Source organism: Martes martes (genome assembly GCF_963455335.1).
Source record: "Martes martes genome assembly, chromosome: 9".
NCBI classification, from domain to species: Eukaryota; Metazoa; Chordata; class Mammalia; order Carnivora; family Mustelidae; genus Martes; species Martes martes.
Window position 1 is genome coordinate 65,117,170 of NC_137896.1, and position 26,805 is coordinate 65,143,974.

Below are 26,805 nucleotides of genomic sequence, written 5' to 3' on the forward strand. Positions count from 1 at the left end.
ATGGGTCTGAGTGGGACATTCCTCTGTACCTCTCTCTTCCCAGTGAAAAATCAGCCCACTTTCTTCTTGTTTGAATCCTACTAGGGCTGGTTCAGGCCTTGGCCTGGAGGGTAGACCAGCACCAGGAGTCACTGGGACTCTTTAGGTCCAGGTTAATACCCTTGACAAACCCTACTGGTTTCAACTCTGGGCAAACTCCATGGACCCTCTAGCATACATCCCACTCCAATTCCGAGGGACTTGCCTTGAGAAGTGGGATCCTCTGTCCTCTTTTTAAAAAACACACCCCAACAAAAAAATGTGTTCTCTCTTTGAACTTATTCCTTCCAAAGCTCTGAGAACCGGTCAATGGTTGTAGGGTGGGACCCTTCCAGAGACAGACTGTGAGAGGTACCTGCTCATGGCAGGTTTCGTGGGCTTTTGTGGGAGCAGCTGATGGGCCTGTCTGAGGGCCGAGGTAGCTCAGATGCCCAAAGGTGGCTGGCAGTTTCATGTGGACAAGGAGTCCTGGAGCTCTGGGAGCCCTGGGGCCATCTTGCGCTGGCCTAGGCATCATCTTCCCAAGCCCCCACCAGTGTCACCACTGAGCAGGAAGGGAAGGAGGAGGGACTTCACACCTCCAGGCATGTCCCGTGAATGGCCCGCTGGGAGGCTGGGCCCAGCTGGACTCTAGTACAGGTTCTGCCTTGACCACTTCTTAAGCTCAGTGTCCTTATTTTTGCCATGGGGTTAGGAATTTACCTCCTTCACAAGGTTCATTCAGCAAGAACCATTTATTGAGTACCTGTTGTATGCCAGGCACTGTGCTGGGCTGTATGCTAGGGACACCATGGAGAGTAGGTAGAATGGCCTTCCTAGCAGTGGGTTGCTGGATCTACTTGGAAACTTGGAAGGAGATGTGGCTGTCAGGGCTTAGGTATAGGGTAGGCACAGCATAAATACCACTCTTCCTTGAGTTTACTGGTAGGTTGCAGCCCTCCTCTCGTCCCATCTTCATCCCAACCTCTTAGGACCCTAGAACTGAGAGGCAGCCCACCCTCCTGTTGACCTCACACCCCTCCCTCAGGCTTCTATTTTAAGAACAAGTTAGGGTCAGGTACCTCTGCCAGTGGTCTCCCCATTGCCTATGGGCCCACTGGGAGCCTCCCCTTGCTTTTACCTCTTCCTCTATCCAAGAGGTGTTTCCCTGTGTTCTTCGTCTGCTCTCATGCTAGAGGCTTTCTCCTTCAGGTCGGTGGTTGGTCTAGCTGACCTGACCCTGGCTGGGCGGGGGGCAGGCCCAAGACAGCACAGGGGATTTGTGGGTTGAGCCCTGTGGAGGTTCTGGGCTCCCAGCCTCTACCACTCACTACCTGTGAAATCTCAAGCCTCAGTTTCTTCTTAGCCTCAATGTGTCTATCTGTAAAATGGGGGCTAACCTTTTTTGCGGGGTTATTGTGAGCATTGCCCCTTTGCTGGGTCCAACATACAGTAGCACTCAATATAAAGCAATAAATAAATTTTAGCTTTTATGATCATTCTGCAAAACTTTGCCTCTTCGCCTGCCCAGCATCCTTTCTCCCTCCTCCTAGCCTTAGCTTCTTATTTCCCTTGGGTTCTCCTCCTCCGTCTCAGTGCATGAGGCATATGGCCTTGTCCTAAGCCACTCTCACATCCCATCCACTGCCTTCAGGGACTGTTGGGGGATGGACATGTGATCCACTCAGCCAATGGGCTCTGTTAGAGATTTGCCCGCAAAATTGAGAAGTAGGTTCTTTTTTCCTCCCCCTCCTTTTTTCAATAAATCATAGCTCTTTTTCTCTGTATATATTGCAACATTTTCCAATTATAAAATATGTCAGTGTATCATATCCCATTCTCATAGTTTTAATGATCTCATAGATTTTATTCAAGATTCTAGCTTTGTGGGTAAGATCTGAAGGTGAGTCACTATCTCAGACCACAAAACGGAAAGCTGGCTGAGAATGAAGTCATCAGGTGGAGGAGGTAACAATCTGGCACCATCATTTGAGCCCTGAGCAAGCTTTTCCTAAAAGCTATCCCTGGGATTTTCATCCATTCATGCCATATTTACTAACCACTATTATGTGCTAAGTGTCACTCCCATTGCTGGGGACCCAGCCAGGAACAAGACAGTTCCCACCTCATAGAGGTCACAGTCCTGCCCCAGGGCCTTTTCACTTGCTGTTCCCTCTGCCCAGAGTGCTTTCCCCCTGATCTCCCCATGGCTCCCTCCTTTACCTCCTCCTTAACTCGCTTGCACCTCAGTGAGGCCTCTTTCCAGACCTGCCGCTTCCGGTCGGAGAACGGGAGAAGAATTAGGCACAAACAAGTCAGCTGCAAGAGACTGGGAGCAGGGGATAACAGTCGAAGAAAAGACTGCTGCCATGAGCAACTCCAGAGTCTCACTTTTATTATATAGAAACAATAGCCAACAGAAGAACCGATGAAGGTCAAACATTAGTCACATGTCTTGTGGACAACAAGGAGGAGGATAAAGTTTATATATAGTTAAACACGCATATTCAAAGGACTCCTCTAACTAACAATGGGCGCTTCTGGGAAGAGAAAGGAGCGATAACGGAAAAGGGAAGCAGGCGGTATTTCGTTCCATCCTGAGCTGACTGGGTGTTCCGGGGTGCTCGGCTTCCCTGAAGCAGGCGGTGTTCCGCCCTGGGCGGGCCGGGTGTTCCTGGCTGCCCGGCTTCTGTGAAGGGGCGGCATTCTGCCCTGAGCGAGCCAGGCATCCCCAGCTGCCCAGCTTCACGGTTGTATATCGTCCTTCTCCCCAAAGACCTGTTGCCAGTATATGTTTTTCTTAAGGCCATATCTAAATGTGCTTGGTAACTAGTAAAATCCTCCAGGGGCTATAGTTTAAGTAACACATTGTTCTGAGGGGCAGTAGCACAGACCTGTCTGTCAAAAATCACACCCCTACATACTTCTACCCTCTCCTGATTTATTTTACTCCTTAGCACTTGAAACCACTTGCTATACTTGATAGAATGTTTATTTGTTACTTCTCTGTTTCCCCCCGTAGAATGTCAGCTCCATGAGGGAATGGATTTTCATTGGTGTTTGCAGCAGATCTATAGTGACCTAGAGCAGGTGCTCAGTGTTAATTAAATAGGGAGCCCAAAAGGACTATATGAAGAGGTAACACTGTCATTGCGGTCTGAATGTTTAAGAAGGAGCCAGCCAGTGGATGACCTCCCAGGAAGGGTGCAGCATATGGTTGTGGTGGCAGATCAATTCTCTTTTGACTTATACCATGCTGGATCGCTTATTTTTAAGGGGTGTCGCTTTTAACCTTTAGTGGTTAAAAGCACCTGAGTGGTGCTTGGTAGGCTGTAGTACCGGAGGGCTGCCTCTGGAGGGCGCAAGGGAACCTCACTGCTGCGTTTGAGCCTGCATGCCGACCTTAGCACACTCTAGAAATTGGGAAACTCGGTAGTCCGTGAGGACGGCAGTAATGGTGCATTTGCTTTGAGATCTCTTTTAATTTTCACAGTAGCTCTCTGAAATAGGTCCTGTTATCATCCCCACTTCCTACATGAGAAAAGGCACAGAGACCCCGGGGAGCTTGCTCAAGTCCCCTGAGGTTTAAGCGGCAGACCCAGAACAAGATTACAGTCACCGTGGTCTGGTCACCCAGGTGATTCCCCAGGTGGGAGGAAATTCAGAAGGGACCCGGGGGTCGGGGGGTGGAGGGGTGTTCTCCCTTTGGGGATCATTGCCCTGAGGTGTGAACCCTCTCTGGCAGGCTGGAGCCTGCCCCGCCCCCCAACCCCATCCAAATGCCTGAGGTTTGCCCAGTAGTGATCTGGTGGTGCTGAGTCTGGCCTGCTTGAAAGTCGGGTGAAACTGATACAGGGCCCTGTGCTGCTCAGTTTGAGGACTGGAAGGCTTCCTGGAGGAAGCCGCATTTAATCATTGACCTGGAGGAGGAGGAGTCGTCAGGCAGTTGAGGAGGTGGGAGAAGTGAGTTCAGGCTAGGACACTGTGTGGGCAAAGGCCTGGAGGCGTTGACAGCAAGCCATCGATTTCTTCCGAGGCTCTTTTCATGTGTGGACCCAGCCAGGAGAAATGCACTGCAATTTTCCCAGCCCACATTTCCGTCCGTCATCCGTTGCTCTTTCCTCTGAACGTTCAAAAGACCCATAGACCTCCCTCCACTTTGGCAAAGCACACACCCTTATCTGTAAGCCAATCTCAAACTGTCTGCCTCTGAGCACCGGCCGGGCCTCTGTAGATTGAGAAAGCAACCTCCGGGACCACAAGGGGGTTGGAGGGGCTGCTGAACCAGTGCCTCACAGGGCATGAGGAGTTCCCTTATCAGGCCTGATGTCCCCAGAGATTGGAGGCGGCCCTCAGGCCCTCCACATATAGCCTGTTCACCTTCCAGGTCTTTCCGTTCTCCTGTGTCCACCAGCAGGTGGGCTGTGGGGTCAGATGGCTGGGCTTCAGTCCCGCCTGGCCATTTGGTATCTGTTATTCAACCTCTCTGGGCTTCTCTTCCCTTATTTGGAAAATGAATTCAGCAAGTTATATGGATTAAATTGTCAACTGCTTACAGTGTCATCTGGCACGCAGTAAAGTGTTCGGTAAATGCTACTCTGATTACTCTAGGTGATGTGATTCCTGCTCTTTTCACTCTGCTGGGGCATTCTTCTCTCCTTCCAGAAGAATTATTCAGTGTGGAAACAGATTTTTTTTTCTGCATCCTGAGTTTCATGATGCCTGTTTGAGGGAACAGTTTGAGGGAAACCTATGTAGGGGAAAAGTATCCCAGCCTGGAACTCGGGGAGGGGGGCAGGTTTCTTGAGAGGAAAGAGGGGGACTTTTGGAACTGGGGGACACTAGAGACTGGAGAGAGGTCCCCAGGAAAGAAGGCCTGGGGTGGAGCATGGAGGAAACATCAGGCAGGTTGTGGAGACGAGCCCACGTCACCCAGGGTGACAGGACCCAGAGAAGAAAGGTTCTTGGAGTCTCAACAGTGGGTCTAGGATGGCCACACACCACCCCCAAGGCCACGTGCATGGGTGAGCCACTGAAGATGTTCCCATGTGTTCGAGAGAACAAGAAAGTGGTGGGGGAGAGCCCCCTGAGGCTTTGGGGCACCAGAGGGAGAGAAGACCAAGCATAGGCAGTGGCTGTGCTTCAGGAAATGGGTGTGACGGGTGGCCCCTTGGTCATCATGGGTGTGGGCTAGTAAGACGGAAAGGAGAGGAAGAGGATGAGGAGGAGGTTGTGACTAGAGCAGGAGGTGGGGATCAGCTAGGTGCAGCCTGTGAGGAAGACCCGAGGCGGGGCAGGCTGGGAGCAGGTGGGCACTGGGGACACACTGTCACTGTGTCGTGATGAAATGACTGATCCCTCTCAGAATCCTTCTCTGGCACTCCCCTCCCCACGCCACATGCACTGGGGCTCCTCTGAATACACATAATGCCCAGGCTGCCACCATCCCAGCCCTGATCTCCCATTGAATCAGCTGCGGCTGCCTCTAGCCTGTGACCGTTGTTAGCACAGGGACAGGGTTGTCATTGCTGTTCCAGTGCCTGGCACACAGTAGGTGCTCTGAACTTTGGGGTATGGCCCTCCTGAGCAAATTTCCCCTCTCCAGCTTTAACCTGCCTGTGGAATAAATAAATCACTCTTAGATGGGCTGGGCAGGCCTTGGGTCCATGTCCCATGGGAGGGAGTCTGACTGGGGGGACTCCTGTTTCCAATGAGCCCTGGGGATCAGCCTCCCATTGCTCCACCCCCACCCCCCAATTCACGTTGCTGCTTTCCTTCTCCCTGGCTTTGGGGATGCTGCTGGAATTGTCACTTTGCATCACCCCCGCCTGCAGCTAGCCTGGGTTTCCCCCAGCGCAGAGCAGGCCCTGCTTGGCCCCGGAAATGCCCTCTGCCCTCCCTGGAACACGTGACTTTCGATTTTCCTTGAACGCAGCACTTCATGACTTTGGCGTAAACTTCAGACGCAGCCCCCTTTCCTGTCTTCACAACAAGGAAATAAGTTGAGTTTCAGAGAAACCAGCTGCCGAGAGCACACCAGGCCTTCCGGCCCTGGTCCCTGCTTAGCTTGGGCCTTTGCGTGGCAGCTGGTGTGCCCAGGTGAGTGGCCGCCCTCCGGCCTTCTGCCCCTGCCCTGTCACTACAGACACACCCCGGGCGACTCAGGACAGCTGGCAGAGGGTGAAGACTCTGTGGGGTATGACCTACTTAACACTTTGCCTGGGCGTGGGAGGGAGTGATCAGCCGTAGGGCCTCAGGCTGGGGGCTTGGGCTGCAGAGATACCCAAGTTAGTTTCTTGGGTTTCAATTCTTCACCTAGAACCAGCTGTTTGCTGACGTTGGGGACCAGAGACCTGTGGCCCATTTGCCTCGATATCATCTGCACAACCCCAGGTGAGTTATCCTGGATGGAACAGCACCTGGCCGCCATTTCCATGGGTAGCCTGGGTCTGGTGAAGGGGGACAGAGGTAGGAGGCCACTGGGAAGGACCGTGAAGGGCCGTAAGATTGGCACGGGTGGTGTCCAGCTGGAAAAGGAAACAGACACCCCTTGCGGCCACCCTGAGGGAAGCAGATTCCCTGCTAGAGGGTCAGCTGAGTGGTCATGTCTGGGGGACACAGCGATGCCTGCTCAGTCCCCCGCTTCCTGCTGGGCCCCATCAGGGTGACACCCTTAGCTCCAGGAAGCAGAGAATCTTCCAGAGAGAGCAAACATGTGCTCGGGCCCCCACCCTCTCCGGCTTTGTGAATAGGAGAGTGGCCCAACAAGCCTGTGAACTTGAACAAACAAACAGAGATGATTCCTTTCACGGGGCCCAGGACAGGCTTGAGCCACTTGTAAGGGATGTCAGGTTCAAGGGGGACCTGGAGAGGTGAAGGAGAAAACAGTCTGTGTCCTGCTCAACTGCTGTGTGTCCTTGGCAGGTTGCTTTCTGTCTCTGAGCCTCAGTTTGTTGTGCGTCTGTTAAATGCAGAGGCAAGTACTGGCACCTTGCTGGTGCCTGACTCTTGACTCTTGGGTAAGAGTTTGGGAAAAATGTCCCAGGCAGGAGAGAGTCTCCGGAGGAGGGAACAGGTGTTCCTGTGGTGAACAGCTCAAGACGCGCGTCATAACTCCTGCCTCACCCAGGGTGGTGAGCGCGGCACAGTGGATGCTTAGTGAGTTTTGCTGAGAGCTTAGGACCAGGGACTCCTGGCATGAAAAATCTTTGGATGCCACCTTGGAAGGCTTTTCTCCTTCAGTGTGGTACTTCCTTTTCCTTTTTGTGCCTGTCCTCCTGCCTCCCGCATGCAGCCCTGGCAGGGACACGGAGCCGGCAGGTTGTCTGGATGGTGGTAAGCGTGTACTGTGGAGCCAGGCAGCCTTGATTCAAGTCTTGGCTCTGCCACCTACTTACTATGTGTGCTGTGTGGCCCCTAGGCAAGTCCCCTAGGCAGGTCCCCTAGGCAGGTCCCCGCACCTCTGTGTATGTCAGGTCCTAGGTCCATAAATCCTTCACTCCTGGGGCTCTTGTGAGGATTAGCTCAAGAGTTGACCCTTGAGCTACAGGGGGCTTAGGGGTGCTGAAACCCCACACAGTTGAAAACCTGCATATAACTTTTGACTTGCCCCAAAGACATAACTGCCAAGAGCCTCCTGTTGACCGGAAGCCTTCTGAAAACAGAGTCTAATACATATTTTGTATGTCATATGTGTTATATCCTGTATTCTTACAATAAAGGAATCCAGACAACACAAAATAGCATGAAGAAAATTCTAAGAGAAAAGACATTCACTGTACTGGACCTGAGCCATTCGAACCCGTGTTGTTCTGGGTCACCCGTAGATCTACAGCACTCTAAGGCTGTGGTTCTCAACTGTAGCCAATTTTGGCACCTCCACTACCCTCCCTGCCCCCAGGGACATTTGATAATGTCTGGACCATTTTGATCATGACTCAGGGGGTCTTGTTGGCATCTAGCAGATACAGGCCAGGAAGGATGCTAAACACAATGCACAATGCACAGGACAGCGCCCTGCTGTCCTCCCGACTCATCCTCCCACCTTTCCCACCCCCTAAACCTCTCCTCATCTCCATGTTACAGTCACAGAGCCTGACACCCAGAAAGGGAAAGCTCCTGTTGAGGTCACACAGCCCTTAAAACCAAGGCTGCAGAGTTTGGGGTGGGCGGACTGCTGTCACAGAATTGTCCAGTGGATCTGTGAACACTTAGCAAGTCTGCTGGATGCAAGGACCTATCCCCAACCCCACAAGGGCCCAGTACCCTAGGCCCTGACAGTCGAAGGAAGCTTGAAGTGCAGGGACACCTTCCAGCCTGGGGTGAGAGCTCCAAGGGATCCAGCTCAGAACAAGGGATTCTGACTCCTAAAGGACATTCTCCAGAGTGGTGAGTGCAGGCTGCTGGGTCAGAGACCTGTGTTCAAATTGGGACTGCCACTCGCAGGTCGCATGATTTTGAACTTGACATTAACCTGTCTGAGCTTCAGCTGCTTTAGCTGAGGAATGGGGCTAACTGTTCCCATTTAATGGGAGCTGAGGTGAGGTTTAGATTAAGTGGGCCATGCTCCTGGTAAAGTCCCTGGCACAGAGGCTGTTGTTGTTGTTACCTGTTCAACACGTAGTTATTGGGAGGAAACAGGGGCTCCCATAGAAAATAAGACAGCCGTAGGCTCTACCTGGGGGGGCTCAGCCTGGTCACAGACAGAGGAGCCAACAGACAGGGGTCATACATGGCCATCAGGGCTGTGATGGGGAAGGACAGGCCCTGAGAGAGGAGGTGCCCAACTCAGCCATGAGAGGTGGAAATCATGGCATACTTTCAGGAAGAGGGGACAACAGAGGGGACTGAAGCATACAGCCAGGAGAAGGGTGTGGGCACCTACTATGCGCCTTGTGGTCTGGGTTGGGGAACAATACAGAATCTCCACTCTCACGCAGGGAGCAAAGGTCTTATGTCAAAAAGTTGGTGGATAAATCATATTTTTGGTGGTGAAGAATCATAAAGCTGGGTCAGGGATATCTCTATCCTGAAGAAGGGGAGGTGATTTTAGAGAGGGAGGTCAGAAAAGAAGTCTTGGAGGAGGTGGTGATAGTTAAGCAGAGACTTGAATGAAGTGAGGGATTTTGAGGGAAGAGCGTCCAGGCAGAGGGAACAGACTGTGCAAATGCCCTGCGGTTGGACCATGCCTGATTTGATCAAGTGACCTGAACAAGTGACATAAGGAGGCCCATGTGGCTGGTAGGGCATGAATGAGGACAAAGAAGGGATTTGGCAGCTTGCATAAGGACGTGGGGACTGCTGTGAAGATTTGGGCTTTACCGCTGAGTGAGGTGGAAGTCTCCTAGAGGGCTGAGAGCAGCGAAGGACAGGATAACACAATGGAAGGCTAGGTGCTGTGCTTGGTGCTTGGTGAGTCTTAGCTCATGGGATCCTCATCATCTCCCTGTGCCAGGCACCTTTGCTTGCCCTGTTTTCTAGGTGGGGTCTGGTGAGCTTAACTCACTGCCCAGGACCACAGCACTACTGCACAGTGGATTCCTGATTCTATGGTTGAAATCTGATCCCTTGGTGTCAGGAAGAAGACATGAAGGAGCTGATCGCCACCCCTGGCCCAATGCCAACTGCTGTCATTGTGACTTAGAACGTAAGCAAGGTGGCATTTTATTGGCTGTTATTGCCTGTGCTGCCTCTCCTGGTGGGCAGAGGGGGTCCCCACAATGATTCTGGACTAGAGAGCAGGAAGTGTGGCTTTAGGGGGGATTTCAGGTCTCAGGCAGAAGACTAGGGGTCAGTGAGAGGAGGGATGGGCAGAGAGGGGCTGGGCCCCCATTCCAGCATTGCCTTTGGTGGGGTCAGTGGCTGAGGACTAAGCCTCTAGGCCTGGCTGGTGCAACTCCCTCCCCCTCACACCAAGTCCAGTTGGATAGGCTCATTCCCTCTGCAGCCTGACCGCCTCAGTCTCCCCTCTGGGCTCTGACAGTGGACATCTAGTTGGGGCTTTTGATGCTCAGAGTATGTTCTGTGGAATAGTAGATCCTTAAGGCTCTGCTACGTAGGAGTGGGGATAAGACAAAGTTAAGGTAAGATAAGACAAAGTCCTTCCATGCAGGTCTTCTCAGAGCCTTTAATTCATTTTTTTTGGGAAGATTTTTATTTATTTATTTGAGAGAGCATGAGCAAGGGCAGAAGGGGTGGAGGGAGAGGGAGAAGCAGACTCCCCACTGAGCAGGGAGCCTGACATGAGCTAATCTTAGGGCCTTGAGATCACGACCTGAGCTGAAGGCAGACGCTTAAATGATTGAGCCACTCAGGCACCCTGAGCCTTTTTTTTTTTTTTTTTTTTGAGATTTATCTATTTATTTTAGGAGAGTGGGGGGTGAGGGGCAGAGGGAATGCGAGAGAAAGACTCTCAAGCAGACTCCCTGCTGTGCACAGAACCCCCACTCAGGGCTCTGACTCATCACCCTGAGATCAGGACCTGAGCTGGAACCAAGAGTTGGACACTTAACTGACTGAGCCACCCAGGCGCTTCTCAGAGTCTTTAGTATGCTAATATGCTTTCCACAGCTTTTGAAAATGTGTTTGACCACCTGAGCCTTTTTTCCTTTGAAGTATGTTTGGGCTATCAGGTCTCTCTGAACCCTACCTTTACCCAAGGAGGATGCTTGAATGGTGGAATTTCAAGGAGATCCTTCTGGCGGAGGACCACAGGTTTCTTCTTTCTCTTCCCATGGTCTGGGCTGTGAAAACAAGGCTCCTGTCCCATTATCTCTCAGTGGAGCTACAAACTCTGGCAAGGCCAAATTAGGATCTCTGAACTCACAGTTCATGGGGAGGCTGGATGGGGTCAGACCAGGCAGGAATAGGGTAGGGAAGTGTCATGGTGGGCCTGTCTCCTTGGAAAGCCGTGGAGTCGATTCAGGATAGAAACACGTGATCTTCCCAGCCACATCTAGGGCCCCATCAGGAGGCTGCACACAGGTCCAGCTCCTCTGAAAGCAAAGGGTCCATGCCTGGTTCAGCCTCTTGTCTCCCCGGCTCTTTATCTTCTACTTCCTCCTGTCTACTTCCTCTGGCCTCCCCAGCATCTCTGGGAACTGGAAAGTTAGTCACTCTGGGTCTTATCACCCTGGCTTACTAGTGAGGACAGCCCAGAAAGGCACAGGAAGGCAAAAGCATACACAGGGCTGGCTAACCCCCGGACCCACAGGCCGTGCGGTGTCGTGTTATTATTACCATTGTCGCTATTGGCAGTGAGACAGAGAGGCTGTGATAAAGCTCAGAATGTACAGGGAAGGCTCCTGCCTCTGGGATGCTTCGGCCTTTGGTCTGAGATGGCCAGTCATGGCTTATGGCCCTGAACCAGGCCCCGAGGGCCAGTCTCTCCCCACCCCCCTTCTGCACTAACCCGTCTCTGGCTACCCAGGTTGCACCTGTGGCCACTGTGGGGCGGAGCTTCTCAAACTGTGTTGCCGACAATTTCCTGCCACAGCTTCCTGCCCCAGAGACCAGCTTCACTACACCCACCCCTACCCACAGCCCCTGGACAAGCCCCCATCTTGCTGCCTGGTCCTCTGTCCTGTGTATAGGGAGCAGTGATACGAGTCTGTGAGGCAGGGATGGCTGGATGTGGGAGGATGGAGAGGAGTAGGGAGGGTGTGCTCAGTAGAGGGCACTGCATGGATAAAAGTATGGAAGTGCATTTGAAAGAAGGAGAATAGCACAGCCCAGCTGGAACAAAGGGAAGGTTAAAGAGTTTAGTTAGATTCAATGAAGTGGGCAGGAGGGAGCCACAGTAAGTTCTTGAGCAAGGGAGGCCTCGGAGATAAATTGCCGAGAAGCAACTTGCAGACCCTGGGTCTCAGCTCATGGGAAACAAACTGTGGGGTTTAACCAACCACAAACACCCTGTGAGTTAGATCTGGATCTCAGGTTTTATTAATAGACACAGCAGGTGGAGATCAAAGGAGGTGATGCCAGTATAATCAGACCTCAGGAGAGAGATCTGGACCAGGCAGGTTGGCATGGTGGCATGTTCATAGCCACAGACAGAATGTCCCAAGTAAGGGGACCAGGGCTGGGGAAAGAGACAGACCAGGAACTGTAAGAGAGGGAGGAGACACATCAGGGAGCCTGTGAAGGACTGGGGAGAGCCAAGAGACTCAAGCAGGAGGGAGGGGTCCCCAATGTCCATCACTCAAGGAACCCAGCATTGAGAAGGGCATTAGGTTCTTGCTTTGTGCCCACCAGGTGGATATACCAGTGCTTCCTCTCTAGCCTGGAGAGCATCCTGGTGGGGGTGGAGAGCAGACTGTGAGGCTGGTGAGGGGGTGGGAGTCAAGAAAGTAGAGCAGGAGCATAAACAGCACTTTCTTTCCTATATAAGTTATTTTTAGTGTCTGGTTTGTCTATACTTTCCAGTTTCTTTAGTTAAAAAAATTATGATATAATTTACATACAGTAAAATTCAACCATTTTAGTGAAAACTTCTGTGAGATTTGACACATGCCTATAGCTGAGCAACTACCATTTCCATCAAAATATTGATTATTCTCCCAAATCCCCTCATGCCCCTTCTAGTCAATCCTTTCCCCTGGCCCCCAGCCTTTGGCAACCACTGATGCATTGTTCTCCACTGATACAGTTTTGAATGGAATTATACAGTTTGTGGCCTTTTGAGTTTGGCGTCTTTCACTCAGCATGATGCCTTTAAGATTCATCCATATGTTGTGGGTCTTAGCATTTCCTCCCATTTTATTGCTGAGTGGTATCCCATGGTCATGGTTGGGATGTACCACAGTTTATCTATTCATCTGCAGAGATAGCATTTGTTTCCAAAATCTGACAGTTGTGAACAGAGTGGCTATAAACATTTCCTGTGTAGGTTTTTCTGTGAATGCAAGTTTCCATTTCTCTAGGGTAACTACCTAGGAAACTTTTTGACTCTTCCATGCTCTGATGGGATTGGCGATCTGCATCTCCAGGTGGGGACATGAATGTGGTCCCTGATTAATCACTTGCCTGTAACTGTTGGGACATCCAGGAACTCCCTTCAGGGTGGCCTTCCCAACCCCAGTGTCAGGAGCCATCAGGTTAGAATACAGATTCTTGCTCCTCCTCTGGCTACCCCAACCCAGACATCATCTGATTCCCATTCCAGTATCTTTCTCTTAGTCCCTGTGCCTGTCATTGCCTGTCCCTGGACACCCAGAAGGAAGGGCAGCCTTTTTCAAGCCACAAAAGCCTTCTTTGCACCCCCTGCTTATATTTGCTTAATTAAAAAAGGCACTCAAGGATCCTCCTCTCAACACGACCTATGCCTGGGTGGTCTTTCTGGGCCCACCTTAGAGAAATGTCTAGAAGTTGTTATGGGGAGATAAGTTTTTTCAATATTATATAAAAACTTACAAATATACAGCAAAATGGGAAGAAGTAGTTGTATACCCATTAGCCACCCCATAGAGTCAACAATTAATATTGTTATATTTACTTTATCACATACAGTTGATTATATTATTAGCAGATTCTGTATTTAGCCTACACACAAACATTTACTTGTAATCCCCAGGCACTTGAGGCATTTCATAGTCATTCATGAACACATGCAGAGAAGCAAGAAATTTGAGTTAACTGATGTGCACATTCCCATTGAGGTCAAACAAGCAGATACTCCTCTGCTTTTTGTTTTAATTCCCGTGCTGGAAATAAGTGTCCTCTATTTGGTGCCACATTTTTGTGCATTTTGTTGGCGATTTCACTGTTTAAATGGCAGTCTAGTGCTGATGTGCAGTCTTGTGTTCCTCAGTGCAAGAAGGCTGTGATGTGCCCTCGGGAAAAGTATGTGTTACATAATCTTACAGTTGTACTGCTGTTGGCTGAGCGTTCAATGTTAATGAATCAACAATACATAATCAAAAAGTGTCTGTAAGCAGAAACAGGGCTATGTACTGATCAGTTGATGAAAATGTTGTGAGCAGGGACTTTAGACACCTAACGTCGGATTTCCTCTAGGAGCAATCATTTAGTTTTGCTAATTCGGTGTTTGCAATAACTTTATAGAATTACTCTGAATTATAAGACTTGACTGTTTCTGTCTACCTATCTGTCCATCCATCACTTGATGTTATTTTTTGGGTGCTTTTTGAAGTAAATTACAATCATTAGTATCCACCAGACTAAATATTTCTGCATACAGATTGTTAACAGCATTCAATATTTTACGGTTCTTCTTTTTTTACCGTAAGGGTCCAAATACACTGCAATGAACAAATTTTAGTACATTCTGAGAAATTCGGACACCTGTATAACCTAGTGCTTATCAAGATATCAGTCATTATACTATAACCCCAGAAAGCTAAAAACAGGTAATTTTAGGTTACCTGCCTTACTAGATATTTATCTAAATATCTTTAATTCCTTCTCCCCACATTGGATCGTACTTTTCGGTCGTGCATTTCATTTTATTTAGCGATTGTATTGAAGTTCACACTGGAATTAAACCCTAAGGTATTTAACCAATCTCTTATTGATGGTTATTCAGATTAGTTTATGCTTTCTAGAAATCTGTCCATGAAGGCAGAAGGGGGCAGGGCAAAGGGGAATTTCTAAGGCCAGGGGACTTCTTGGGAAGGTTAATAGAGTAAGGTTCTTTAGAAGAACAAAGCTGGTTCTAGCTTCAGAACCTTTGTACTTGCTGTCCCTCTGCGTGATGTGCTCTCTTCCATGACTTTTGAAAAGCTGGCTCCTCCTCATCCTTCAGATCTCAGTTCAGATGCTACCTTCTCAGAGAAGGTGACCATCCCAGCGACAGTGGCCTTTTCTCGTAGTATCACTCATTTATTTCCTTTAAGACACTGACCTCAGTCTGTAATTATTTCTGCCTCTTGTTTACTGTACCCTCCACGTCCCCCAGACTGTTGTCTTCAGGAGGGCAGGATCCTATCTTATTCACTCTTATCTCCAACACCGGCCTGAAACACAGTATTCAACATGTGTTTGGGAAATGAAATGAATGGTTCCAGGTGCTGGTGGTGGTGGTGGGGGGGCGGTGGGGCTGTCTGGGCGCTCCGCACAAAATCTGAAAAGTCAGGGGAGGGTTGGGGACTCTCTGGTCTGAGCCCAGCAGGCTGGGACTCCTCTCCAAGTTGATTCTGGCATAAAGCAGGCTCTGCACGACTGGCGCAGATGCCCCTCAATGCGGCCTCTCTCCCACTATCTCTGGGCCCAACGCGCGCTGTTGAAGGCAAGCCGAGACCCTGACGTGCCCTCTATCTCCCTCTGTACGCGCAGGGCCTGGCGAGGCACAGCGGCGGCAGCGGCGATGCCGGACCCCGCGGCGCACCTGCCCTTCTTCTACGGCAGCATCTCGCGCGCCGAGGCCGAGGAGCACCTGAAGCTGGCGGGCATGGCCGACGGGCTCTTCCTGCTGCGCCAGTGCCTGCGCTCGCTGGGAGGCTATGTGCTGTCGCTAGTGCACGACGTGCGCTTCCACCACTTCCCCATTGAGCGCCAGCTCAACGGCACTTACGCCATCGCCGGCGGTAAGGCGCACTGTGGCCCCGCGGAGCTGTGCGAGTTCTACTCGCGCGACCCCGACGGGTTGCCCTGCAACCTGCGCAAGCCGTGCAACCGGCCGTCGGGCCTCGAGCCGCAGCCCGGCGTCTTCGACTGCCTGCGCGACGCCATGGTGCGCGACTATGTGCGCCAGACGTGGAAGCTGGAGGTGAGAGCGCGGGCCCTCGGGGGCGGGGCCGGAGTGGGCGGGCCCTGGGGGCGGGGCCAGGAGGTGGGCCTAGGGAGAGCTGGCCGGGGCAGAGCTGGCCTCAAGAGCCTGGAGAGCCTTGTTGGCGGGCGGGGGAGAGGGGCGGGTACTGTGGAGAGCTGTCGTCTTCGCTAGCCTGTGCTTTGCTATGCCACGCCAGATTTGGAAGCTGGAGGGGTGGGTGGGGACGGGATTTAGGAGGAGGCTTCAGAGGGAGGGGCCTGAGCGATGCCTTGGTGCACGTCCTTGCCAGACCAGCTTGTGGAGGTGGCGCTGGGCCGGGCCTGGGGGCCGGGCCTGAGAAGATGCTGGGGGCGCTGCCAGCGGGGGTGGTGGGTGGTGGTCTTTGACAGCCTGCAATACACGACGACCAGTGTCAGATCGTCAAGCTGGAGATGAGCTTGGGGCTGCCTGTAAGGAGGGGCCTGGGACGTGTCCTGGATGGGTGGGGGATTGGAGAGGTACCCTGGAGTTGCGGATTGGGGGAGGGACGCTGTCCTCAACAGCTCGAAGGACTCACCTTAGGTCCGCCTAGGGTTAAGGGTCTCACGGGAACGGAGGCAATTAGGAAGGTCCAGAAGATGAAAGAACCTTCCTGTGGCCGTGCACTTGGCCTCTTGGTGACACTTGGTGACAGTTACAAGTCTCCTCCATCCTCCCTTCCTTAGGGCGAGGCCCTGGAACAGGCCATCATCAGCCAGGCTCCCCAGGTGGAGAAGCTCATTGCCACAACAGCTCACGAGCGGATGCCCTGGTACCACAGCAGCCTGACCCGCGAGGAGGCAGAGCGCAAACTCTATTCCGGCTCGCAGACAGACGGCAAGTTTCTGTATGTGGGGCTTGAGGCTTGGGGGTTTGGGGTGGTGAGGCTGGGGCTTGTTTGTGGAAATCCTGGAGGCTGGGGCAGACCTCAGCGTGCAGATGGGCCTGTGCTAACATGAGCAAGGCGGTAGTGTGTTTCTGAGTGTGCGCATGGACATTATATGGGACGGGATCTGCAGATCTGGGACTCCAGAGCGGGGCTGCCTGGGTGGAAATCCAGGCTCTGCTACTTCCCAGCTGGGGATGCTGGGCGAGAAGCTGAACTTCTGCCTGCTTCAATTTCCTCTCCTCCATTCAACCAATACTTACTGAACATCTACTATGTGCCACGTACTGTTTCAGGCACTGAGGACTTGGCAGTGAATGAAACAGACACAAATCCCTGTCCTTGTGGAGCAGGAAGACAAAAATGATAAATCAATGAAAATAGAGCATGGGTGGGAATCCAGACTCTGCTATTTACCAGTTGCTGTCCTCTTCCTACCTCAACTTTGACCTCTTCCATGTCTTAAGCTTCCAAGGAAGATTCCATGCCCCAAGGAAAATTTTGCAAACTTTCTGTAGAGTGTATGACAGTTAACTGGTCGACTGAGGTAAGAGGAATGTTAGGAGAGCCAGGGCCAAGGGCTTTGACCAGCTGTGGGTGCCTTGGATGTCAAGCTTGAAGCCACAGAGGAAGAGGGCCAGCATGAGCCACAGGAGGCCGAGGCTGAGGCTGAGGGAGCTAGGATTGGGTACAGCATGGCAGGTCCAGAAGATGAAAGAACCTTCCAACCTCAGCTGACACTGAGGTTCCGAAGCAGTTGGAGCACTAATATTATCAGGGACAGTGACTCACACTGGGCAATGTCAAGAGACCAGAAACAGCTACTTTGAGCCAGACCACTGGAAAACTAGGCAAGGCATGCTTTGGACAGAGGCTGTTGTAGAATCTTCTTTTGGTTCCTGTAGTCAAGAACTGCTTTCTCAGGATGGAGATAGGGGTCTAAAGGTCAAAGCTATAGGCATAGAAACTTGCATGGGACAGTGGGGAGGGAAATACCCCTGTGGGATCCTGATTCTTGTCACAAGCCAGAACAGGTCCAGTTCTGAGATGAGGGTGTAGGGTGTGATAGAAAGATGCATGCCACCCAGGCGTGGAATTGAGACCAGGGCCAGGCTTGTTCTTGACCACAGTTTAGAGCTGCTGATGAGTGGTTGGAATTGTACCTCATGCTTTTTGCTACCAAAGCTTTCTGAATTATTGCAGAATTTGTGGTACTGGTTGAATTTGAAAAGAAACCTGACCCCTGCAAAGGGTCTGTAAGAGGATATTTTTAAGTATTTCCTAACCTCTTCTGGATCACAGACCCCTTTGGGAATCTTATGAAAGCTGAACCTCTTTCTCTCTTTTTAAAGATTTTATTTATTTATTTGTGTGTGAGTGAGAGAGCACAAGCAGGGGGAGCAGCAGGCAGAGGGAGAAGCTGGCTCCCCACTGAGCAAGGAGCAAGGATGCGGGACTCCATCCCAGGACCCTGGGATCATGACCTGAGCTGAAGGCAGAGGCTTAACCCACTGAGGCACCTAGGCGCCCTTCCCAAGAGAATATTTTAGGTGGCTCTGTGTCCACCATAGATGGCCAAATATCCCTCCATGGATGACCAAGTAGCCCCTGTGGGTGGCTGAGTGTCCCCTGTGGAAGACCACATATTCAGCCATGGAGGACCAGGTGTCTGCTTGAGGGTGGCTCAGTGTTCTCCCCTAGATGGCCAAGGGTTCAGCTGTGGGTGGCTGAGTATCAGGCTATTTGGGGCTGAGTGTCCACTGTGGGAGGGCCAATATTCCCCTGTGGATGGTCACATGTTGGCTCTTGGACAACTGTGTCTCCCTGTAGACACTGCCATCTCCTCTCATTCCCCTCCCCCACCCCACTCCACCAGCCTGACCTTGGAGCCCCTAGTCCCTGCCACTTCCCCATGAGACTATCAGGAGCAGAACCTGTGTGTGTGTGTGTGTGTGTGTGTGTGTGTGTGTGTGTGTGTGTGTGTGTTTAAACTGGGACCCAGCAGGGGGTCACCACAGGAGAGGCCCAGGTGATTATAGGGGTGATATCTCCTCCTTCCCCCTGCCAGGTTGAGGCCCCGGAAGGAGCAGGGAACTTATGCACTGTCCCTGATCTATGGGAAAACTGTGTACCACTACCTCATCAGCCAGGACAAGGCGGGCAAATACTGTATTCCTGAGGGGACTAAGTTTGACACGCTCTGGCAGGTAAGCTGCCCATCTGCCTTGTGTTTGGGGGGGTTGCGTTGGGTGCTGGTGAAGAGAGGAGCCCTGGCCCTGACCCCACCCCCCACAGCTGGTGGAGTACCTGAAGCTGAAGGCAGATGGGCTCATCTACTGTCTGAAGGACGCCTGCCCCAACACCAGTGCCAGCGCAGGTGAGGGGGGTGATGGGGGATAGGGGGTGAGTGGGAGACCCTGTGCTCCACCCCCCACTGTCCCTTCTGCTCCCCCAGAGGCTGCTGCTCCCACGCTCCCAGCCCACCCATCCACATTCACCCACGTGAGTTGGCTGGCATCTCAGGGTTGGGTCCTGAGGGATGGAGCTGGGTGGGTGGGCGATGGGTCCTGTTTCCAAGGTGAGACTGGGATGGAGAGTGGGATGCCCCCAGCACTGCTCCTGGGAGTCTGCAGAGCATATGGGTCTCAGGGGCTAGGTGCTCCCAGCTCAGGGTCCTGTGGACCCTTGCTGACCTCATGACCTTTAGGCAACCAGACGGAGTGACACCAGCTCAGATGGGTACACCCCGGAACCAGGTGAGCTGACGGAGGTGGAGGGGTGTGTGTGGGGTTCATGCCAGGCCATGGTCAAGATCTGGGCTCTGGGCTGTGGCAGGGGAGGGATATGGGCCAGGCCTGACTTGTAGCAGCTGGCCTTGGTTTGCCCCATGTGTACACTGTGCATGTAGACGTCCACATGGCTGCACGTCCATCATGCCTGCCTGTATGAGTGTGTGTGGGGTGCACATGGACATGTAGGGGAGGACATCTGGGTCACAGATACACATTTGTCCAGCACCTACTATGTGCCAGTCATGCTGCACACTCATGTGTGTCTGCGCTTCTGGAATGTCTCTGACATGCCAGATGATGTAGTCATGGCAATTATTCTCATTTTACATATGAGAAAGGAGGGCAGGGAACTGAAGGAGGTCTTGCAGTTAGGAAGTAGTGGAGCCAGGACTGAGCCTGGGCAGGCGGGCTTTCGAGCCTGTGTTCCTGAAATGCCTTGCTGCAGATGCTAATTTGATGTGTAGAAGTAAGCCTGTCCATGTGTGTGTACAGGGAATATACATGGTTACCTGTGCACGCAGAGGCTCATCCTGGGGCCCTGGTAAACATGGCTGTTGGTGCATCCCCAGACCCCGGGCTGGCAGGGACATTCCAGGGAACACACACACAGATGTGTGTACTCTAGCTGGCTTGCTAACAGTCACTCGCACAAACATACCCTTGGGCCCCATCATACACAGACACACGGGTGAAAGTACCCATGGGAGTGTCTGTATGAGCGCACAGGGCACACTTGGTTACACGTGGACATAGACACATAGACTATGATAGACATAGATGCGTAGACTCTGCCTTTAGAGCCCACTTGGACGTGGCTTCCCAGCTCACCAGACAGGACCAGGAGCACATGCGAGTGCACACATACATATGAACACATGCATGTACCTGTGTGCCTGGGCGTGTTCAGGATGGGGCCTGTGCCTTGTGGGTGCCAAGACTGCTGTGCCCTGCCCCCCATTCCCACGCCCTCATCCTGACTTGGGAGTGCATGCTTGTGTGTGTGTGTGTGTGTGTGTCTGTGTGTGCCCAGCACGCCTAGTGTCCTCAGAGAAAGCACAGTCAATGCCCATGGACACGAGTGTGTATGAGAGCCCATACAGTGACCCTGAGGAGCTCAAGGACAAGAAGCTCTTCCTGAAGCGGGACAACCTCCTCATGGCTGACATAGAACTTGGCTGTGGCAACTTCGGCTCAGTACGCCAGGGTGTCTACCGCATGCGCAAGTATGGCCACCCTGCTGTGGTTTGGGGAAGCACTGTCGGGGGGGGGGTGGGTAGGGCAGAGGTCGGGAGTGGGCCCCCTCCAACTTAGGGGATGGAGCCAAGAGGCAACATCAGTTTGTTTGGGAATTGGGTCCTGGTCCAGGAGACTGCTAGGGGAGTACCTGGGAGGGCTCAGGGATAGCACCTGAGAGTGTGGGAGACAGGCTGGGGATGGGGCGGTGGGGGGGGGCACCGAGCTGCAGTTGCAACAGATGCCTGCCCATGCCTTGCGTCGACTGCCCCCCGGATACAGGCAGCCCCTGGGGAGGGTGTAATGTAGAGGTATTTTGTTCAGTGAGGGGTTGTTCTCCATGAGGAACTTGGCAGTGAGCCATCACTAGCCGACGTCCTGGTAGCTGAGGAAGTGCGTGCCTGGGCCCTGAACTGAGAGCCAGGTGGCAAACCATAGTACCCACCACCTGTGTCTGGAGAGGAGAGAGGCTGGTTGGGTGGGCAGAAGGGGCTGAGCAGGGCCCGGGCTGACTCCGGTGCCCGTCACGGCAGGAAGCAGATTGACGTGGCCATCAAGGTGCTGAAGCACAGCACGGAGAAGACAGACAAGGATGAGATGATGCGCGAGGCACAGATCATGCACCAGCTGGACAACCCCTACATCGTGCGGCTCATCGGCGTCTGCCAGGCCGAGGCCCTCATGCTTGTCATGGAGATGGCGGGTGGCGGGCCCCTGCACAAGTTCCTGCTCGGAAAGAAGTGAGCCCCGGGGTGGGCTGGGCCTCTGGAGCTGGTGGGACTCTCACAGTCTCGTCCAGCCATGAGCACACACTTGTCTCATGTAACTCCTGCCCCCTCCCCACCCACACTCACAGCCACAAGGCAGAGCTTTTAACACCAACATGTTCTCATGCCTCCAGCTCTCACCCGCATAGACATGATCTTTTACACTCACTGCGGCATGGGCCCATCACCTCCTGTTCCTGCTGGTGTGGTGTGGTGTGACCTGGCTCACATGCTCAGTTATTCCACAGGTGTTTACTGGGCAACTTCTCTGTAATTGGGACTGTCCCCAGCCCTTGGGATTCACTGGTGAACAAAAGAGACAAAGATCTCTGTCCTGTGTTCTGGTTGGGGAAGAGAGGTTTTCAAAAAGAATTATAATACAACAGGGAGTACGTTGGAAAATAAGTACTATGAAAAAGATGATTGGGAGTGTCAGGGTGGAAGATGAAAGGTGAGAAGGTGAGGTTTGTGTAAACTGAAGAAGGCTGTGGGGAAGAGTGGTCCCAGTAGAGGGCACAGCCAGTGCAAAGGCCCTGAGGTGTGCTTGGGCCAGAGGTTGTGGAGGAACGGTGAGGAAGGCCCTGTGCCTGCAGCAGAGTACATGAAGAGGAAAGGGGGAGCTGATGTGGGTATGGAGGTGATGGGGGAGGTCATTCAGGGCCTTGTGAGTCATGGGAAGACCTTGTACTTTTTACCCAAGGTGAGGTGGGAGCCCTGGGAGGCTCTGAGCAGAGGAGTGGCTGGACCTGACTTCCATGGGGGGACAAACCATGGGGGGTGAGGACAGAGGTGACTGTTCTGGTCCAGGCTAACTTCCGGTCCAGGCTAATGACGATGATGGCTGGGCCATGGTGGCAGAAGCAGAGGTGGAAAGAAGTAGGATTCTGGAGGGATTCTGAAGGCAGAGCTGCCAGTGTGTGCTGACAGGTTGGAAGCTGGGTGTGAGACGGAGGAGCTGATGGCAAGGCTAGTGCTTCTGGCCCAAGTAAATGAAAGGATGTAGCTGCTGGAGAAGAAGGGGACAGTGGGGACAGCTGGCTTTGTGTGTGTGTGAGTAGTCAAGAGCTTAGCTTTGTCTGTATGATTTCTGAGATGCCCGCAAGACCCCTGAGGGCATGTAGAGGATGCAGGTCAATGTGTAAGTTTGGGGACCATAGTATATGGGAGAAATGTAAAGCCTTGAGACTAGAGGAGGACAGAGGGTTTTGCCTTTTTTGTTCACCTCCCCACCATACCCCTAGCCCTGTGCCCAGCACACAGCAGATGTCCACCAAGCACCTACTGAACACATGCTCAACAGAGAAGTGGGCTTTGCCCCCTTGGGAACCTGGGTTGTCCCCTCCCAGCTGACCCTGACTTCTCCTGTACCTCAGGGAGGACATCCCCATCAGTAATGTGGCCGAGCTGCTGCACCAGGTGTCCATGGGGATGAAGTACCTGGAGGAGAAAAATTTCGTGCACCGTGACCTGGCGGCCCGCAATGTCCTGCTGGTCAACCGGCACTACGCCAAGATCAGCGACTTCGGTCTCTCCAAGGCGCTGGGTGCCGACGACAGCTACTACACCGTGAGCTCCCAGCCCTTTGGTGCCCAGTGGATGAGGGTGGTGGGTGAAAGGTCCCTGAGCCCTGCCCTGGCAGCATCTCCCTGTTCTCAGGCCCGCTCAGCAGGGAAGTGGCCGCTCAAGTGGTATGCGCCCGAGTGCTTCAACTTCCGCAAGTTCTCCAGCCGCAGTGACGTCTGGAGCTATGGGGTCACCATGTGGGAGGCCTTCTCCTATGGCCAGAAGCCCTACAAGGCAGGCATGGGCAGAGGCAGGTGGGTGGGTGGGAAGGGGAGGTGAGGGCGAGGTGGCCCCCATTACTTACATTACACTTGACTCTGGCTCAAGCAGAAGATGAAGGGCCCCGAGGTCATAGCCTTCATTGAGCAGGGCAAGCGGATGGAGTGCCCGGCAGAGTGTCCGCCTGAAATGTACACGCTCATGAGTGACTGCTGGATCTACAAGTGAGTGCCAGCAGGGGGTGGGTACCTGGCTGGACCGACACCTGGGCCTGGAGTCGGAGATCGTGGTGCCCAATTGTCCCAAACTCATCCCAACAAGACTCACGGAGTTCACAGCCTTTCCAACACTTGGTACCTTTATTTTCTGTACCTATACTCAGTGCCTCAACACACTAATTCTAGAGTGCACCCAAAAAACCTATTGTCCTACACTGAGCCATGCAATGCATGGATATTCTAACATTTGATACCTTCCTACCCCAACATCCATTATTCCACTGGCCAACACCCATGACTTTGACATCCAAACACCTAAGTCACCCAATTAAATAGACACCCTTTTTATGATAAATAATGAATGATCAGTCCATCCAACATGTGTTAACCTGGCCCCCATTGGGAAGTACTCAGTACACCAGCACCCCAATACTGTTTAAGAGGTTAGCTTCTTTAGTAGCCTGACTCCTCACTAGCTGAACCCACTGTCAGTGCTCCAATGTTCTGCTAGATTAGGGGCAGCATCCTTGCACCCATATAAGCCCACACCTGGCACCAATTAAACTGGCCCTTGGCACATGAGCAGTACTTCAGCATTCAATATCCCAGCCCCCTTGGTTGATGGTTGTTACCCTGACACTCAGTGAATCCAAGTCTTCACCAGTTAACACTCAACAGATGGTTCCCCCAACATCCTGTATGTCGGCAGCTTTTCATAACGTGGTAGGGCAACACCCGAATTCTAGTCCTCTCGTACTCAAGACACCTCTCCATTAACCCAAACTCCACCACCCTGACAACACCACTGATTTTCTGAGCCCCCTGTGTGTCTCCCCTCCAGCTGAAGTTGGGTTGTGGGGATGTGGTCGGTGACCTGGATCTTACCCAACACCCCACAGGTGGGAGGACCGCCCGGACTTCCAGGCCGTGGAGCAGCGCATGCGCACCTACTATTACAGCGTGGCAAGCAAGGGTGAAGGCCCCCCAGGGTGTGGAAAGGGGCCAGAGGCTGCTTCTGTCTGAGCTGCAGCCTGCCTGGGGCCTGCAAGATGCGATGCCCCAGCTTCAGTTCCATCCGAGGTCAGCTCAGCTCGTTTCTCCAAACCAGCTGGGCTGTGGTAAGGCAGGCAGTGGAGGCCTCACGTTCATACGGATCCAATGGTCCCCACCTGGTCACCTGTCCTCTTTGGCTTCGGGGAGGAGGGAAGGCCCTGGCAGGGTGGGATTGTGTAACTTGCTCCTGGGCAGCTGTCTACTGGGCAGCCCCGAGCTGAGGGTGCACTGCTTATAAGGGCCCTCCTTCATCTGGGCCCTGAAGGGGAAGACTCTGGAAACTCAGGTGGCAAGCCCTCAATCATTGTAATAAACTCAGCTTCTCTCTTGTTGGAGTCCCTCATCTTTTCTGGGGTGAGGGAGAGGGGACCAGGAAAGGGGCTGGGTCGTTGGAATGGGGTCAGTGAGAAGTGCCTGAAAATGGCTTTTCTTGGATGGGCCCATATAGTCCCCAGGGTCTGGACTTCCCACTTCTCTGCCCCAGGACATCTTTGTAGGACTGAGGAGCTATGGCAGAGTGGGGAACCGAGGCAGGTGCGGTGCTGGGCCTCCGCTTCCCTATCTTTGCAGATTGAATGAGGTGGGTGCTTTCCACGCTGGTTCCGTCTTATCACCTGAAGCAGTTTTAACCATGTCAATGCCTCCTTCCACCCCACGCCCCAGCATCGGTGCATTTTAAAGTGTCTTCAGGTGATTCTATCACTGAGCACCCTGTTCAGCTGCCCCACATTCTTCTCTGGACACAGGCAGTCATGGCTGGGATCTTCCTTACCTGGTGTTCCAAGTGCTAGTTCAGTCCCACTGAGATGTCCTGTCCCCAGGCTCTTGCTGCCTCAGTTTCCCCATGGGCAAAATCGGTATCTGTGCTGCCAAACCAAGCACCCCCCAACATGGAAAATTGGATGTTGGAACGCAGAACTCAAAGGCGAATAAAATGGAGCCAGGCTCCTGCGTTTCTTTTCTGACCTTGCTCCCCTTTCCTCAGCTGTGATTGGCCCCACCCACAATAAGACCCATATGGTCTTATTCTCCTGGCGTGGCTCCCGAAAGCCATTGGTCCAAGGGCAGCTGTGAAGCCCATTCCAAGCCAGGGCAAGGCAAAGAGATTTCCTGCAGCTTCTGGGATGGCAAGTTTTTTTTTCTTTTTGTTGGTGGAGGTTTAGAAATCCCATGGCTGTATGGTGGAAGGATGGGGGCTTTATCTGTTGCAGGGAGTGGGAGCATGAGGCCCAAGTGGGTGAAGCCAGTGAGAAGACTCCAGAGCCAGGAACTTGACATTGGGATTATTTGGTACAGACCTTACTCTGATTTCACCATTTACTGTTGAGTTTTAATAATTTATGTGTAAGCCTCATATTAGCATATTCTTGAATGCGCTTTGTATTCTATATGAAAATTAATCCAGAGAACCCCCAGTTGTACCCTCAACTCCAGACACACCAAGACGCTCGGCTATGTGCATTTGTTTGGAGAGTGAATTTGTAATGGTTTGGAATTGTCTGAGGGTCTCCAAGTCCTGGGAGATGATACCTTCTTGCATTTAGATTCAAAATAGACAAACACTGATTGTAAAGATAAAGCAAAAAAGATGAAAGCGTTGTTTTTAATATGTTTTAAAACTAACGAACAAGTCAAGAAAAAAATATTACACAAATGGCGAGATTTTGTGGCTTCCTGAATTGTAGTGTTTGTCGATATTTCTGTTTATTACAATTTGCTTGTTAGTGACTGGACAATCATTTACATTATTTCATAGAATTTTCTCTCAGAATGGAAGTACATTTTCACTGTCTGCGTTTCTTTTAAGGTTGCGGAAAAGAATTTTATTTTATAGGAAGGAGGTATTAAAAGTCATCCCCCCTGAGTGTCGCATACACAGAGAACTCTACATGTGTTGGCAATAAATGTTGAATGAACCAATGAAGGATGGTGCTATTCCACACAGGTACCACAAGGTGCCGCCGTTCTCCAAGCCAAGGTCGTTCAGTTCCTCAACTCTGGTGTTAGTTTAGGTGGGTTAGTGAGGTAGAATTCTTAGAATGTTCTTTCAAATGCTGACCCGGAACTGGATCGCTACCTCACTCCTCAAGGTCCCAAAACTACATAGAACTTACCTCTTTCTCCAAAAAGAGATTTCATTCCTCCTATGTAATGCGGCAATCTGCCTATTCTGGAAATGTGTGTCATGGGGAGCACAGATCCCGGGTAACTGCGGCTGTGATGGTGGAAGCCCACAGGGCTCTAGGGGCAGAGGGGACTCTTGATCTAGTTGAGAAGGGGTCAGTCTGGTGGGCTTCCTGTAGGAGGTAAT

At 52.3% G+C, this 26,805-nt stretch overlaps 1 protein-coding gene across 4 annotated transcripts; it reads left to right on the forward strand.

Annotated features, from left to right (window-relative positions):
- Positions 1 to 5,922: 5,922 nt before the first annotated feature.
- On the forward strand, positions 5,923 to 26,224 carry ZAP70 (zeta chain of T cell receptor associated protein kinase 70). 4 transcript variants are annotated; one of them, XM_080812729.1, is made up of 14 exons: positions 5,923 to 6,117; positions 6,338 to 6,411; positions 15,310 to 15,742; positions 16,450 to 16,610; positions 18,718 to 18,856; positions 18,945 to 19,026; positions 19,105 to 19,151; positions 19,357 to 19,405; positions 20,472 to 20,664; positions 21,208 to 21,414; positions 22,815 to 23,007; positions 23,098 to 23,238; positions 23,335 to 23,447; positions 24,341 to 26,224. In XM_080812729.1, exons 3-14 carry the CDS (start codon positions 15,341 to 15,343, stop codon positions 24,462 to 24,464), a joined length of 1,851 nt encoding a protein of 616 aa, XP_080668855.1. In that variant the 5' UTR covers positions 5,923 to 6,117; positions 6,338 to 6,411; positions 15,310 to 15,340; the 3' UTR covers positions 24,465 to 26,224. The 4 variants fall into 4 exon arrangements, with proteins under 4 accessions (XP_080668855.1, XP_080668856.1, XP_080668858.1 ...); XM_080812730.1 differs by having other exon boundaries at positions 5,996 to 6,214; XM_080812732.1 differs by lacking the exon at positions 6,338 to 6,411 and having other exon boundaries at positions 6,029 to 6,117.
- Positions 26,225 to 26,805: the final 581 nt, after the last annotated feature.

Excerpts from the sequence above, each read along its gene's own strand:
- ZAP70 (XM_080812729.1), top strand. The coding sequence starts at position 15,341 with ATGCCGGACCCCGCGGCGCACCTGCCCTTCTTCTACGGCAGCATCTCG. Across the intron at positions 23,008-23,097 it reads CCGACGACAGCTACTACACC|GCCCGCTCAGCAGGGAAGTG; the intron begins GTGAGCTCCCAG and ends CCCTGTTCTCAG. Across the intron at positions 23,448-24,340 it reads AGTGACTGCTGGATCTACAA|GTGGGAGGACCGCCCGGACT; the intron begins GTGAGTGCCAGC and ends AACACCCCACAG.